The 17,686-nt window shown below is 42.1% G+C and overlaps 1 protein-coding gene across 2 annotated transcripts in view; it reads left to right on the top strand.

The window, feature by feature from the left end:
* The first annotated feature begins 7,290 nt into the window (after positions 1–7,290).
* The window catches only part of tet3 (tet methylcytosine dioxygenase 3), a 40,060-nt gene continuing 29,664 nt past the window's right edge, over positions 7,291–17,686 (top strand). The window contains exons 1-2 of one of the 2 annotated variants that reach the window (XM_008417664.3): positions 7,291–7,569; positions 8,204–8,263. In XM_008417664.3, coding sequence (XP_008415886.1) covers positions 7,390–7,569; positions 8,204–8,263 — 240 coding nt within the window. In that variant the 5' untranslated portion in view covers positions 7,291–7,389. Of the gene's footprint in view, positions 7,570–8,203; positions 8,264–14,498; positions 14,844–17,686 lie in introns of those variants that run through there. The other variant, XM_008417665.3, reaches the window with a different exon arrangement.

Here is a 17,686-nt window from a genome sequence, read left to right as displayed (position 1 = left end):
TGGGTCGAGGCTTCAGAAGTGGCAGCAAGATATGTAACAGACTGACTGGTAAGGCGGCGGGTCTTGACGGTTTAGTATCATGCTTTTGCTGTATGATTTCAAGAGATAATACACCTGGTTATTTATTTATTTTTTGAGAAACTTAGGATTATAGAAACTTTTCCCTTATTCTCAGTCAAACCAACTAATTCTTAACAGGTTATTCTGTCAGCGTTGGATTGTCTTGATTGTTGTAGAGATCCAAGAATATTCTATAAAAAACTCCACTGAGTCGTTCTTGTATTTCTTGCATGTTTGTCCAATCTGTTACAATGTTATTTGATGATAGGGATTAATATTCACACATGCAATGCAGTATTTTATGGAATAGTCGATCAGTTCTTTGTTGTTGCTAAACGATAAAACAATAAAAAGATACCTTGTTCCAAAAAAACATTACACCTTCCAAAGTTTTATGTATTAATAAGCCATGTTAAGAAATAAACACTAAATTTTGTCATGTCGTTATTTAATAGACAAAGCCAGTTCAAACTATTTGCTGGGGTTAGGGACCACAACCTCCCACAAATACTTAGAATACATAAATACTTGAGATACCTCAGAAAAATGCTTATAGCTGCCTATTGTTCAAACAGCTAGTATATATATCAATATGCATTGCTATACATTAATATGCCTGGTGGAAGCCATCTTAGAAGCCGATAGAAGCTATGGTCTTCCTTATCTCTGCTCTTTGGAGTACAATGAATCCGCGCCAACAAAAATAAACGGTGCTCCTGGTTTGGCTGCTATGCAAGCAACAGTCAAGTTGCAGCGAAGTATTTCAGCCTCCCAACCTGCATTAAAAAAATTAGATTTAAAAAAAACATCCATGAAAAGGTGAATTTCCAAATACTTTAACCACAAATAGGCGAGGGTTCACTGTATGTCATTTTACTCTTACATGCTCCCAGTCTCTGACGTCATTGTTCGAGAATTGCAGCCCAATCTTCTCAACAGTGAATCAATTAATCAGGGTTTGTTTCTACCAGTCGTCTCAGGTCCAACCACATCATACTAATCAGGTTGAAGTCTGAACTTTGACTGACCCGTTGCAACACCTCTGTTTTTCCTTTTCAGGCTTTCTGTTTTAGAGATGGTGCTGTGAGGGATCTGCTGAACAATTCGTTTTTGGTTAAGCGTTAGCTGCTGAGGAGATGACCGTACATTTCACTGTAGATTACTTTAGTACACACAATAGTTCATGGTTGTCTCAATGGCTGGAAGGTGGCCAGGTGCCATGGCTGCAGAACAAGTTTTCAAAATCATCATCATCATCATGAGGTGTTTTTGTTCTGCTGTGATCTTCCTTATCTAAAGGGTGTAGTTCCAGATGTGCTTGTCCTTCAGGGAGATGGAAATATGAAGACCTAAGTTATTCTGGCAAAAAAGTCATACTCTTTCAGGCTTTCTCCAATTGTCCTGTCAGGAACTTTAATACTTGTTATCAGAGTCCTGTGGAGTCCGACATAAAGCTCTTGGTTTCTCTTAATTTCTCCGATAATTTCCCGGTCTGTCCTTGGGTCAAACTTGTTGAGATGACCACTGCTTGGACACTGGTCATCCACTTGTATGTGTTTTTTTTCTCATTGTAGAAGTGATGAACTTTAAGCAATTCAGACATAGCTTTATTACCTTTCCAACATTGATTGGGAGTAATAATTGCTCATCTTTGTCACTTGCTGATGCCCTGTTGAATCAGATGCATCTGACCAGCGTCACCTGGCTGCTTCCCACCATTATAAATCCAATAGAAGCAGCATCTTTTCCATTTTTTCTTCATTTTGGTAAATTACATTTTAGTAAATAAATTTTAGTAAATGAGAGAATGTGTGCGGGTGGAAGGAGTACTTTCCTTTTCCCATGGATGTAAATGAATAAGCCTTGATGTAATAAGTAATGGTCAAATTGTTTATCGTCTCATTTCTATTGCACATTACTTTAGTAAACAATTACCTTGGAGTGAGGAAGTCACTTGAAAATCTCCCCCCACTCCTAACACACACACACACACACGCACGTACGCACGCACGCACGCACGCACGCACGCACGCACGCACGCACGCACGCACGCACGCACACACACACACACACTCACACACGCAGCTCTGTTAGCTGTGAAAAAAACCTGATCTAACACACACTAACTTACTTACACATTCACAGGGCTTACTCTTTTGTGGCTTGCTAATTAAACAACAATGCTAATCTATGTTTGGACTCAGTTTTTTATGCATTTGATAAGACTGCATTCGCCCAACATAATAAGTCCTTAGTGTCTGAAATAAAGGGGAAGTACTGTGGTACCAGTATCATGACTGACTCAACCCAGAGGGTAGAAATGCATTCATAACTGTACGGTACAGCAATCCTGTTAATGGTTGGTTTTCTTCAGCCGGAACAGGATCCTTAGTCATTATGGAGGGAAAGTTTTAAAGAACTGCTGTTATTAGCACAAATCCCTACTAGAAAGCACAGGATGTGAAGGAAATTCATCTTTACGCTTTACAGTGACAGAAAGCATCAGTCTAGAGATCCACAAGAGTGGCTTCAACAAAAGAAGATTGAAGTTTTTAAAATATCTATCTAGTACCCAAACCTCAATCAGAAGTCTGTTTCGTGAAATGCAGAGTGTTGTCCAGAGGAGGCGTCCTCACAACCTCGCACATTTGGTTCACTTTTGTTAACGCTTTTGTAAGCAAATGTTGTCAAGATGTGTCATGCTGACATTATAAAAAAAGACTGAAGTGAAATCAAAAGGGGTTTCAACAAAGGCTGAGTATATGCACACATATGCAGCCACATTATTCTAGTCTTTTTAATGTTTTACTTCTCCCCTAAAATACTTCAGCCTGTTCTTAAATTACAATGTAGAGGTCACAGGTCACAGGTGGAAAAAGTTGTGAATTTCTTTTTTTATGTTATTCTCCTTTTTTATGTCACAAAAAACATAAAAGGCATTGACCAAGCCCTGTCCCATGGATTTGGACTTTTATTGCCCCATCCTGTGCTCAGTTACACACAAAACACCAAGACATTTAAACTCCTCAGTTCTTAGTGATGGATGTGTTAAAGCCTCCCCTGCATGTACGCACCATTATTCTGCGGTGCGACTGCTTTTTCACTGTAACTCTTAAGAGTTGTTGACGCTTCATCCGTTGGGTTTTCCAAATAGGATCCATGTGCATCCTCAGTCGGCACACATGGTTCACTTTCTGGCTGCACATGACTGTACAGTGAGACTGGATTCACCTTACTGGATGACACTGAGGACAGAATTTACATCAAATTGACTTTGAAAACTACCTGACACAGAAAGCAAGGATTAAACCTAGTTTTTTCCCTCTAAAGGACAAAATGTTGAGTTTTAGAAATTGGATGTTTTCCTCATAAAACTGCTGAAGCCAAGTTTTGTTGCTTACATCTGTATCCCTTCCCCCATGGTCCTTCCACCTCTGCCCTCTGACATCTGTGTGCATTCAGCAGCTATGTTCTTCACTGCTTGCCACCCACATTCTCTGTTTTTTTACTGTGAAAACTGCTCTGTAGCAGCAGCAGCTTTAAGCACTTGCCTGTGTAAGATTGGTTCAACTTTCTGCACAATGTACTTGAGGCTGCTTTCAACTCTAAACATGATGTGAATGAGTCTGCGTGAGTTTATCAATCTGCGGAGACGAGTTGGTTGCTAAACGTTAGTGGGTTCTTCATCTAGTAAGAAACCATGAGCTGAATAGTAATGAATATGTGTAATGATTCTGTGAGTCTGTAGGAATATGTAAGATCATTATGACTGTCCCCAGTCAGGGATTGACTTCTTTTCTTTCTTGTTCCTGCTGCATTACATAAAAGAATGATCTTCATTTAACTATTAGATATATCAAAATATGAACTAGAATATTTCCACTGCCTATATCCTATTCTGATTTGCAAAAATATTAACTTTTTCATATTTCCTTTCACATTTTGTAACACTACAACCTCAAACATTGAAATACTCTATTGGGATGTAACATTGGTGTATTACTGTAATACAACAAAAGCAAAAAGTAGTTCCCAATCATATAGTGGAAAGGTAATGATGTATGGTTTTCAAATTTTTAGATAAAATATCTGAAAGGTGTGGTTTCTGCAAAACCTTTTTCAGTATCCAGCTAATGTCAAAATTACGAATTGCGTTGATTCCTTTAAATAAGAAATACAAATAAAATCACGTGTGAATACCTTTGTTTATGCAGTAACTCACTATAAATAATTGAGGCAATGGATGTCAACATGGGATACATAATTCAGCCGTGGCGCTCATTACCCATCAGCCATCAGAGGAGACGTTCTGAAAAAAGCACACTGATTCAAGTTGCCATGACTTGTGTGACTCCAAGAAACTGTTTCCATTGCAGTTTTGCAACATACACCAATGTTGATATGGCTGAAAAAGCTCATCTCATCCTGGCGCAAAAACGTTTTAACGAATATCTTGTGTTTTGTTAAATTGCTGTGTTTCCATTGAGCAAATTTATTTTCGGGATTCCAGTTTATGGTCGATGGTAATGCAGCTATGGTTCCCTGTTCAAAGGAATGCTTGGAGTTAAGCGTCTCCCGGCGTGTAACTCTGGAGGAGCTCCAGATCAGGAGCTCAGGTGGAAGAGTCTTTTGACTGGAAAGCTGTTAAGGCTCCTACATACTCAGGCATGCGGTGCGCATTCTGTAAGTTGCACGGACTCTGTGCACGTACAAGTCGTGTGTACTGATTGCCTGCATTTCTTATGACAAATAACTTCATTTTCCATAATTCAAATGGATGGTAACAAGCGTGGTGAGTGCCTAGCCCTGTTTCTTCTCCACCAGCGCAGCGACAGCACACCTGCACATAAAGTGTCTGCTGGTCCTTGTGACTGGTTGTGGCAACTCTCAGGACTGCCAGCCTGGTTTTACAAACCAAACAGTTTGATGTGAACTCCGTTTTCCACCGAGCAGTTCACCGTCCGATAAATTTACCTTTGCACAGATATGTCCGGTGAACGTCTGCTTTGAGTTCACATTGAGTACGTACGGATCTTAGATGAGTCAAGTACACCCACGTATGAGAGGGGCCTTTAGACAAATCTAACAAATCTGTATCCGTAAGGATTTTGAGAAATAAAGGATTTTGTCATACAGCCAGAGCCGCGTTGAAATAGTTTCAATCAAAGCAGCGTTCAATTGAGAATATGTGAAAAAACTTGAAAACTGACATGAAATTACGGCCTCCATCTAATCTGATTGTGTCTGAATTATATTGCAAAGCAGAGTAGGCAGAAATTGTCGGCAAACTGGGTAAAACAATTATAGTTATACTACACTGTTGCATTGTTTTACTTTCACTTCACAATTTTGATCTACTTTTCATTGGTTTATCACATGCAATTATGGTGTTTATGTTGGAACGTTCAAAGAGTGTGAATCTAACCAGAGATAATTTGACCTCAATCTATTCGTACCGCAAAGACGTTGGTCAGCTCCGACTGCGGCGCGACATCTACTGCTGTCCACCTGTAAGAGAGCAGAGAGAGCCTCTCGCTGTCCAGCTCAAAACAATCACGCCTCTCTCACACATAAACATCACACACACGCACACGTGGTCCACCTGACGTCAGAGGAGGGGATTTCCCGTGCCATGCGAGAGCGTCAAGACAGACACCACAAATGCTGCGTCACTGTGCTGCTGCCTTGCTTCACCGTGCCACACTTAGCTCCCTCCTCCTTCTCGGTTCTCACACATAGTCTTTCAAGCCTCTCGCCGTCTGTCCGTCTCACTTCGATCCGCAGCGTCTTCGCCGGCCTCCCTGAACTTTTGCTGACTTTCGCCCGACTCTATGCGGTCACTGTGTCTTCGCGCCCCCCCTCCTTCTTCACACGTCAATGCTGTTCTTCAAAATCGAAGCTCTTGTTTGTTAGAGTAAAACTTCCCATTTCATTTTCAGAAACAGTGTTTTTTTTCCTGTGAGGTTTGGAAAAAACATCAACTTTACCTTTGCCACATCTCCTGATTGCCGCTCAAGACGAAATAAAATTTTCCCCTGCGCTTCTTTTCTGTGGCTTTCGCTCAAGTATTAATAAACAAATAGGATGCCAATAAAAGAAAAGGTCTTTCATCTTCAGAATGTAAACATCAGGGAACCAGGCCGCCTAAAATATGCCTGGTATGTCACTATTACAAAGAGCTTACAAGAAAAAAAAAGAGTCCCCAGCTGTGTTTTCCCCCTAAAGTGAAGGATCGAGACATGTTTTTCCACGTGTTTGCTGTGCAGATAGCAGATACGCAGTCCCAGCTGACAACCTGTTGGGATGGCTTCCAAGAACACTCGTAGAAAAAAAAAAGTGCATCTGCAGTGGTTCGTGTCGCCTTTGCTTGCTCTGAGTCAGCACAGAGGACTTTTTGCTGCGTAATTGTGCTTTTTCGTCTGTCAGACTGGCGTTGGTGGTCTCGGCGAGAGGGGTCTGTGTGAATATGTGTGTGCGTGTGTGTGTGTGCGTGGAGCTGCAACTGTGCAGTCCAGTCCAGTTATTGCAGGCAGCCCTAACACAGATGGTGCACAGCGATACCACATACCAGAGGCATTGTTTAGGGAAGGCGAGTTCGAGGAGATAATTGACAAGCATAGAGAGGTCCCATCTCCCCTCCCCCCGATACACACACACACACCCCACACGCACACGCACGCACACACACCCACACGCACACACCTCCCACCTACCTTTACTTTGTCTCTTTATGTCAGTCTTTCTTTTATTGCACTGCACACTCACACACACACACACTCACACAGGACCTTTTTTTTATTTAACCTCCTCTTTCTACTGTTCCTCTCAGCAGCCTCGACTGCTCTCCTTCATTTTCACCCTAGCAGCAGAGCCCGCCTGGCCTCTGATTGGTGGACAGGCCGCCTTTGTGTGATATCTGTAGTGTGACGTCTCTCGGGGTGAGCTCTGCACGTTTGTGTGTGCGTGTGCGCTTTAGTTCATGAGTGTATATGTTTGTAGCTAGATTAGGGGGTCGGAGGGGAGTGGGCAGCTGTTTTGGACATCAGATATGCGGGAGGACAGATGAAAAAACCTTGAACGATTGGGAGGAAGGAGTGATAGCAGTCACAGAGAGAGAGAGAAAAAAATCCCTCGTGTGTGTGTGTGTGTTCATGTGTTTGCGAGGTAGACCTATTGGCATATGAGCAAGAGAGACGGGCGGGAGGGAGGGGGGAAGTGCAACAGAGAGCAAGCGCGTCGAGAGAGAGAGAGAGGAGAGAGAGAGAGAAAGAGAACGTGCATACGAGGGCTCATGTAAAACCCGATTAAAAACACAAGATGGCTTCCTGAATGGGCTGCTGGAACGCAGACGAAAGACAGACTGAGAAGGAAGAGTGGGGAGACGAGGAGAGAGAAGAAAGGGACAGAGGGGCAGGGGGCGAGGACGAGAAAGGTAGCCAGAGATCCTCTTATGGGGATTCGGTCAGCGGACGGAGGAGTACGAACCGAAGCAGCGCAGAGGCTTGGAGGGTAAATATTCCTCTCTCCAGACTATTTTAGGATTGATAGGTGGGTGGAGGCAAAGAGGTGGGGATGGAGCGGTGGGGGGAGTGTGTGTGTGTGTGTGTGTGTGTGTGGGTGCGTGCGCGTGTGTGTGTGTGTGTGTAGGCTAGTTGGACTGGGGAGAAGCTCAAGACAAAACACATCATTTACCACGGAGACAACCGGGGCAAATGAAAACAACACAGACACGCTGTGCAAAATAAAAACACGCTCGTGTTTCCGTCTTTTCCACCTCTTCCATCCCATTCGCCGACGCTCGTGCACTCTCTGCCATAATATTTCCTGTTGCGAAGCCAATGTGCGTCCATAACCTCGCACCGGCGTCTGTATGGATACATTACATAATTGTATAAGCGGCGGCGGCGGCGGAGGGGGGAAACGCCGGCTCACGTTGAGCACAAATCAAAGAAAAGATTTCCGCTCAGGCTTTTTCGTTGCCAGGAATGATTGCGAGTTGGCGTCATGCAGCTGTTGGTACTTTTACGTAGAGCAGTCCCATGTCGCATTGTTCTATTGATTGTTAATCTTTCATCCCCCTCCCCTGCCCATTTTTCTCTCTCTGCCCCCCTCCCGCCCCTCTCCTCCTCGACTGGCTGAAAAGGTGGGATATTTTGAAGACAACAGTCAAGACCGTGTGGGACTCCCTGAGCAAGCAGCTGAGGTAAGACAGGACCTTGGGTTTGTGTTTGTGTCTACATCTGTCATCTCTGTGCCATAATCTCATCACATGTTGCTGCTGGCTTAACTCATGAGCTAACATCGAGCTTAGCCAACGCAGTGACCAGTTCTCATGTCTACCCGTGTGTACATCATTGGTTTAGTTTGAGCGTCTTTGCACACAACGAGTTGACAAAGGACAGCTTTGACAGTCTGTGCTGTTGGGTTGGCATTTGACTGTTTGCAGCACTTCGCCGCGAATGCGTGAGCTCATTACCTCATCCTCCAGAAGCGAATACAGGTGGATTAGATCAACTGTGAGGTATCTGAACTCCAAAGTCATTGAAAGAAGTCACCACGATTCCGCCTGAGCGTCTCGGCGATGACGCTGCGGCATCCTGAGTTTAAAGCGTCCCACGCTGCCCGCTGATTGGTGCCAGAGCCAGGCATGTGCAGATACTACAAGAGACCAGGAAAAAGGAGCGGAGGGAGGGAGGGAAAGAGTGAGGAGGCGGAACCCTGCGTGCTGGCTCGAGAGCCGGAGAGGGGAAGTCGTCCTGCTTCTCCTGGGTTCTGGAGTCAAATGAGGTAAAGGGAGTAAAAGTTAGTGGGTCACGCATGCGTACGTGTCGGATTGCCGGGCGCAGAAACTGCCGGCGCGCTGTTGCTGAGAAACGCGTTCCCCACAACACGCCATGTCGGGACACGCTAGTGTGTTTTTGTGAAGAGGGAAAGCGTGGCGATGCGACTAAGTGAAAACGGACAACTGGAAACAAACATGACATTGGCGGGAAAGACCATTGGTAATGCCTACATCTTAGATTTATCATTCGTCTCTACAGTGACATCAAATCTGGGTTAGTCCATCACCTTTAAACATCATAAATAAGTCCTGCTCGGATCTTTGAACATCCAGCTTATCTCTAAGCCTGCTTTAATCTCTGTCCACATATACACAGCCCTTTTATCTTTAAAGTATATATCGCCATCTGGTCTACAGGGAACACAGTCTTCTGTGTGCTTTCCTGTGTTTAACAATTCAGCGTCCTTTTTCCTCCGGCTGTCCTGTTCGGAGAGGTTGCTGTGCTTGCCCGGGGGTGGAATGTTTACCTCATTAAGATCCGTTTCCTACTCAAACATTTCCCCGGTCGCGCGAAGATAAACACCGCGTACACCCCACATGCAGAGGGCATTCATTTTGACGATCCAAATAAGCACCCGTACTGTATCATTAAGCGCTTTCCGCCCTTGCACAACAACTTCAACAAGTTGAGCTTTGTGAGAAGAAAAAAGAAGCTGCGGTTGGATTGCAGACAGTTGGTGTTTTTTTATGACTTCTTTTCAGTTTTTCAGCACAGTTTCTGCGCTGTTCAGGAAACCGACCTGTATTTAATGGGTTTACCACAACAGGTTATAAGGCAGACACGCTGTATTCACAAGAATTTGCCTGTCTTTCCACGCCCATGCACAGGATTTCCTCCTCGTACGTGTGATGAACTTCATTCGTCGCTTAGGTGGAACAGAGCGAAGCAGCGATGGCACCTGGAATACTCGCTAATGATATGTGTGGAATCCCCGGCCGTGCTCGCAAAGGGTTAACGCTGACCTAGTTTCCGTGGCAACACTGAATGTCTGGTGACATCATCGCTATAATTTTAGCCCAAGCATTAAAAAGCTGGTCACATGACTAATCTAGCCAGGCCCCACGTGTTTTTGTGTGGGTGTGTGTGTGTAGTAAGTGGTTCGCTATATGGTACAGATTCAGGAAGTGGAGGGTTTGACATAAGCTCTTCCATTGAGCGGCAGGTTTTGATGTATTTGCTGCTCTGTAAGGTTTCCACTCTTCAGTGAAGAACCGCAGTCTGCTTCCCCACCTGCATTCACAAACCTTGTGAGCTAATAGATGGTCTCGGGCTCAGACAGACAAATAGCTCAATCCTTTCCTCTGATCTGAAAGGGTTTTTGGTCTTTATCAAAACCCTTTCCATTTGTAAAAACATACAGATGGCAAGAACAAACTTAAGCTCTAATACAAATAAATTGTTGTTTCTGACTGGAGTTTCATCCAAAATGTGTCGTTTTTTGATTCATTATTCATACCTCTTGAACTTTTCCATGTGTTTTCACATTACAACCACACATTTCAACATGCAAGTCATGAAGAAGGCACCACGTTCAGATGGAACCAAAATTGACTTGTTTGGCAAATGCTATTACTACAACATGGTGGTAGCAGCTTCATGTTGAGGGAATGCCTTCATTTAGCAGGAACAGAGGAGCTGTTCTGGTCAGAAGTAATGTATTGAGTAGCATGAAGACAGCATCAGTACAAAACAATAACTCAAGAGAGATGAGTACAATACACACCAGACTTTTTGGGCTTTTATTCATAGACAGTTCTGAAAACCATCAGATTTATAATTATGCAACTTTGTTTTCATCTCACATAAAATCCCAATACAACACATTAGAGTTTGTGGTTGAAAGATGTGAAAACAGTTCAGGGCGTATGAATACTTTTGCAGAAGGTCGAGATTAAAGTCAAGGTTATCTGTTAGCTGCTGGTGAAAAACAAACATCGAACTGGCAGCCCGCTCTGATACGAAGCTGTTCTCAAGCTATAAAACGCCTCCTGCTCTCATTCTTTCATTTTCAAACAACTCTTTTTATCGAATGATTATGAAACTTCTCACGCTTACACATGCTCCAGTGCAACATGTCACCCAAACGTTTAATTTTTCATTACAGTTTCATTTTTAGTCATCAATATTTAACACCGCGCTAACCTATAAAGTACATCACTTAACAAATCCGTTGCGTTCTTCTCAATGCCGGCCTGAATTCTGCAGCTGGATCGATACGCTGTGTGGCAGCAGATGAGTAACGGCTAGCTGGTAGCTGGCGTCTTTGGTCGTGCCTGGGCTTCGTGTTGGAAGGGAGGCCGTCGGCTGCCTGGTGCCGCAGTTAATAAAAAATGAATGGAAAGGCAAGGGGGCGGAGCCCTCAGCTGTTGCTCTGGTCCTTTAACTCTCACTTCCCTGGCGCCTGTTCCGCTGCTCCCACCAGGCGCGCGCTCTACACAGTCCCGAATCCCTCGGCTGGCACACGCTGCCAGGTTTTATGTAATACAGTTCAACAGCTGTTGGAGCTTTCAGCGCCTACTATAGAAAACACACACTTGAAAATCGTGATTGCCGAGGCCTATTTAAATGGATTCAGGGGGAACCTCTTTATCGGAGGACATGAGAGACAGTGGAAAGCTGGAAATGAGTCAGTTCTCAGAAATTGTCTCCAGCCGTCATCTGCTGTCAACATAGAGCTTTTATAAAGAAATCTTTACACGAGGACTGGAATGATTAATTGGATAGATCATGATTAGTCAGTTATTGAAATAATCGTCCACTGATTTAGTAATCGAATAATTGTTAACTAGAATATACAGACTCATAAACCAGCATTTGGTGAAAAAAACCAACATATTCAGAGCAGTAATTAAGCCAAAGCTTTACAAAAATATATATATTTGGCATTTAGGATTTAAAAAACGCCCTGTAAATACTCCTCAAGTGGCATAGTTTTAGCTTTAGGTGCTATGCCGTGGTATTGCATTTTAAACAATAAAATGTTTATTTAAAAACGGATTTGAATTATTTGTTTATTTGCATCTTTTAAAGGGGCAGTATTATGTGTTTTCCAGGCACATAGTGCCATTTTATAGCACAATCAAGTAACTATGTTACGTCAGTTGTTACAAAATGCTATTGATATCAAATGTGACTTAAAAGAAATTTAACTTTGTAATTTAATGCCTTAAAATTTTGCCTCTTTCTCTTTAAGAAACTTCTGCACTTTTTGAAACTCCGCCTTTAGGAAGTCATCACAACATGGCTTCTCTATTAACCCTTTAAGAATGTTTTTATCAGCGTTTTACTGGGAAGTAGCTCCTATAATGAGCTCAGCAGACGCTTAGTTCCACCAGTTGTTTGCTAATTGCTGCTGGCTAGTCTGAAGGAGCTGAGCGGGGGAGTTGTGGGAGAGGGCTGCTATGTGAGGTGAAAGGTCTGAAGATTGGAAACTGCAGCTCGGAGGAGGAGCTGCACCTCGAAGGCGGGGCTACGTAAAACCAGACGTTTTGCACAGCTGAGTGGTTGGTGGTTGGAAAAAATTATTACCAAGCACTGTTCAGGTAAAATCACTCAATCAGGTTTATTTATGAATTATGCACAACTCCGAGAGCTCATAGGACAATCAGTAATGAAGCAATTCTGGATGGAAAGCTCTGCCAGGCAGAGACAACACATGAGTTTTGTACCATGGATAAGGAATTCAAAACAAATGGGTGAGACAGTCTGGTTCTCATGAAGCTGTGGGAAACAACTTCCAACCTTGTACATGCAACCCAAATAGTTCTTTTAGTGAGAGTTCACAAGCATTTCATATAACATGATCAGCAGATGTTAACTTATAGTAATTTTCCACCACGTTGCCATGGAGATTAAAAGATTTCTCAAGCATGCATGAAAGAATCAAAGCAACACTGCAGGTTTGTTTTTGATGAGGGAGCAACATTATAGCGTAATATAAATCTAAAAATAGTTGACTTTTCATAAGACTTCCCCTTTAATGTATGACTAATATTGCATAAAAGTGGTTAAAAGAAAAATCTATAGAATATGCATATTGTTATTTGATTAATCATCAAAAATAATCAATAGATTAAGTGATTACTAAAATAATTGTTAGTTGCAGCCCTTGTGTACAGTGTTGCAGAGGACAAAGTGGCGTCTTGGTCCCTTTAAGTCCGGCAATGCCAGACCGGAGCATATGGGAAGCTAATCTTAGCCCCAGTCATGAGAGACAACACTGGCAACCAGCCACGGCGGAGGCCACAGTGGATGCCTGAGGGAGGGCTCTCTTGTTTTCTCTCTGCGCTCTGACAAACTTGTGGTTGGGCTCCAAAGTATTGTTCTTCAAAACATTTCACCTCCACATGTGTCAGCAGACCGAGTGCTGCCACTGGACCTTGTTGACAGGGGGAAGTATTGCCCAGTTCGATTTGCCATCCAGGTACACGGCGTCCCCGTTTTTGTTTGAAAGCGTTTCGACTCCATCTGTCCCACCTGTTCCCCTCCTGCCTGCGCCGCTGCTCTTTGTCTCACATCCAAGGGTCCCCCTGCGCCGGCTGATCCGTGCACCGCGGCTGTATCCCGCTCCTTCTTTTCATTTCACCCTCAAGCACAAAGAGCGGCTGTCCTAACCCCCCCCTCTCTTCTTCTTTTTCTACTCATTAATTATTTTTATTATTTTTTGTAGCTCCACCTCAGCGGGCCACTCCACCTATCACCACCTTTCTGTTTATTTTCCCTGCCTCCTCTCGCCCTAACCCCTCCTCTCATTTTCTTTGTGAAGAGAGGTGTAAGGCTTTGAGGAAAGGGGGCGGGGCTTGCCCCAGCTGAGCTGAATCGTGCTGGCTTGCACGTGCCGGATGTCAGCAGATATGACTGCGCACACCTTGAGCGTACACCGTTTTGTGTGGAAGTCTGGGAAGATGTAGGTATCAAAAAAAAGGGGTGCAGGGGGGAAAGCAGCAAACAGGCAGTTTTATGGTAAAAAAACAACAACAAAGCAGTTATTGTTATGGTAGGGGATCAGAGTAGCATCACTAAAGACTTCATGTTACTGTTATTTTTAACCTGACGTCCCTCCCACCAATGAACCCACTGACCTTCTGTGAACAATCCTTTACTGTGTGTGAGGAAACCGGCTGAATGCATGGAGAAAAATCACCACAGAACCCGAGACCTTCGCATGCACATGTGAAATGTATATTTTTGTGTGTGTGTGTGTGTGAGATGTGTGTGTGTGCGTGTACGTGTGTGTGCGTGTCCGCACATGCACGGCCACGACAGAAAGATAAAGAGATGTGGGATCAGATGACCTTGATGTTGTTTGACTGCAGGACATTGTGCTTGGGGAGGGGAGTGTACAGAGTCAGAGCGACGGAGGAGGAGAGTGTCAGCTGACAGGAAGAGGGTAGCCCTCCTGACTAATGGTTCTGAGCCAGCATTTAAAGAGTCATAAAAAGAAGCACACACACACACACACACATGCACACAAAAAAAATCTAATATTTGAATGACATTAATAAAAAGAAAAGAACAATTTGTTCTTTATGCTTTTTTCTTTTCAATTCTCCACCTGCATTTGCAGCGGTGCTGGTAACGTTTCAAAAGCTGCCTTCCGTGAGAGTTTTTGTTTCAGTGCTTAGCTTCGAAGAGAAAGATGAGTCAGGCTTTAGTCATAAACAGCAACTTGCACACACCACTGAGGATGGACTTTTGTTCTCAGTCATCCCTCCTACTACCAGAACCTTTCCTCCGTGCTGCTGAGAAATGCCGAGCCTGAGGCAGAGAAGCGAGAGAGAGAGATGGAGAGAAAGAGGCTGAGACGAGGGCGGGAGACAGCTCATTTGGATGACAGTTTGACTTCTGTGTGAGTCGAGGTGATCGATGCAAGATTAGGAGTCTTTCTCTCGCTCTTTCCACTCGCTCTCGTTCTCAATGCCGGGTTACAGCCGATTCAACGTAAGTGTGTTTTCATTTTCACCCAATAAGTGAAAAAGATCAGTTTAATTTGAGCGTCTTCAGACCGAATGCTTGGTTCTCGTGTGAAGTGAGTGGAGTTGAATCTGTTTAGAAGATGAGGCTTCAGGCTGTTTTCAGTTGTAACATCATTAGTCACAAGAGTCTGCTGTTGAAAACTTAGTCATCTCAACTGTTGCTGTAATGAAATCTAAAGAAAAGTCATCTTGAAGACAAATTCGTATTTGGCTGATGATTTATTTATTTTTTTTAAGATAATCCGACCTGATTGTGGTAGAGACCAGAAACGTTGAGTAATATGTTTTATGTGAAATGACCCTGTCTTTATGCTGATGTCTGTGAATCGCTTATCAGCGCGTGTGTTGGAAACAAAGTCGTCTCAAAGCAGTTCAGTTCGGGTTATTAAAGTTCATAGCAAGCAAAGTCATTTCAGGACAACATGCAGAAACATTTCCAGCTACAATTCTGTTATCTCTTTCCTCTAATTCAGTCCAGTTGTAATTATATCAAGTTAATAGTCGGATTGTAAAGCAAATATAAAATGCCATTATCATTAAAAATTAAATTTTTTTTATTCTTTGAAGTAACTTCATTCTCAATATTTTGCTGTAGTTTTATAATCAAAGAAGTATCCACTTCACTAGTCTGTCCAGATCTAGGATTTGATTTATGTATATTCCAGATGTGTATAAGCATGAAAAAGGAAATGAGTCTTTGGAATAATATCTGTATTTCCAGACTTCTTTATCCAATTGACCATCATTCTCTCCACTTAAAGTATATTTGTCTTCGCTTTCAGTCTTTGGTTATTTAAAGCTTGACATTTCAGACATACTTATTATTAGTCAATTTTCTTTTTTATTGGAGCAAAGAAAAAAGACCAGCACACAAAATATCCACATCTTAAAACAGTCAGGAGTCATCTACATGACATTTTAATTGGTGTGCAAATTATGTGTTTTGTTTGCAAAATTTAAGATTTGAAACCACAAAACAGAGTCAGTCACTTGGTGTGCTCTGCTAGCTCTCCTTTGTTAACTTTTTAACATACCGTCACCTTCCTAAAATAAAGGCTTACGTCATTATTTGCCAAAAGTGATTTCTGAAAAAAAAATCATCACCTTTTTTCCCCCCAAATGATAATTTAGGCCAGAAAATGATTTATGCCACTAATTTTAGGAAGGTGACGATATGTAATTTACTCGTTCTTCCTTTAAATGTGCCTCAACATGTTCTGCAAAAAGTTTTTTTTTTTACAGAAAAGTACAAAACAAAATTCCAACCTGGATATGAACATAGGAAATAATTTGAATCTCATTTTTCCTTCATTTTTTTAGCCACTTTATGCCAAAATCTTTTTCTTTTTCTATTTAAATCTCATAATGTCACCTTCCTAAAATAATGGTCTACGTCATGTTTTGCCAAAAGATGATTTAGACAAAAAAAAAGAAAATACCGTGACCGTTCTGTACTGCAGAAAGAAAGGGAAAAGATAAAAGAGAGACCTAAACAAAAGAAGAGCATCTCAGGGAAAAATAAATTTTCCATTTTTCTAGACGTCTTCAAATTTGGATTGCTAAAGTCTCATTGAGAAAGTGATTCTTTCCATCACAAATACATTATAGATGCTATATTATTCATCTACACTAAGCCATTTTTTAAAAAATTTCTTTTCTTCCAGCTAAAGTCAGTTTCCAAATAAATATTTAGTTTTAACATTACAGTATTTGAGTGTATAAACCCAAAATGCGTTGTTCCCAGTTAAATGTAAGAGTTCCAAATATAGTCTCTGGTTCTGCACAGATATGCTGGCAGAAAATAATTATTTTTGGACATTCCCAAAATAATTGATAACTTCCTGGGAATGACGCAGCCTCCAGCAGCAGGAAGAACCCGTACGGTGGCTTTACTGAACCGGGGCGATAACTTCCACCCAAAACGCTCTGCATAAGTACAAACATTATATCCTTCACAGTATTTCTTCCAGGTGTCTCCTGAAAGGTTGGATTCCCCGTCTCATTTTTGTTTTATGTAAGTGACATTTATTGTTTTAATAATCTCCTGAAGTCCGGACATCATCCTGAAAATCCTTACACAGTCCAATTAAAAGTTTGGTCACATCCCCATCTGTTTTGGGTTGACTATATAGATGTATATAAAACATTTCAGAACATTGTTGGGCCTTTTTTTACCTTGTAATATGAAGAATTTGCAATGAGATCCCTAATTTTATAGATTGTATTGTCTGCTTGTTGCCTTTTTAATACGTAAGCTTGCATCTTGTTTATATACTTTAAAATGTCTTAAAAGTCTTTGGGAACTTAATTGTGTAGGAACCTTTCCTCTAGAGCCTTTTGCAGTTGAAGAATGTGCCTATATAATGCCCTAAAGCTAACCCTTATTTAACCCTATACATAAACATTAACTACATCTGAGTTTTAGATCATAAACTGTCTGTGTTACCTTTGTAACTTACTGGACTGACTAGAAGGGATCTCAGTCAGGTTTGTCTGGTGTTTGCTCTCTGCAGCTGTGTATTATTGTTACAACCCTAACTGCTTACATTAGGCATTGAAAAGGGCAAGGTTACAGTTAGACATTAACTCTGGGTGAGACGATGCACCCAGCTCAAAAATTAAACACAAGAATGATGTAAGATGTTTACTATATGTTTTTAAACATTAGAATCCTTATTTTTTGTTTGTTTTTTTGCTTCACAACTGAGTATTTTGAAAGCATGTTTTACTGAATCTCTGCTAACAGAGTTATTCTGTTATGGTTTAATAAGTCTGAATGTTTACACGTTTGAACAGCAGAGGATCAAA

This window comes from Poecilia reticulata, chromosome 9 (genome assembly GCF_904066995.2).
Source record: "Poecilia reticulata chromosome 9, P_reticulata-male-v2, whole genome shotgun sequence".
Taxonomy (NCBI): Eukaryota; Metazoa; Chordata; class Actinopteri; order Cyprinodontiformes; family Poeciliidae; genus Poecilia; species Poecilia reticulata.
This window is presented reverse-complemented; position numbering and strand designations above follow the sequence as displayed.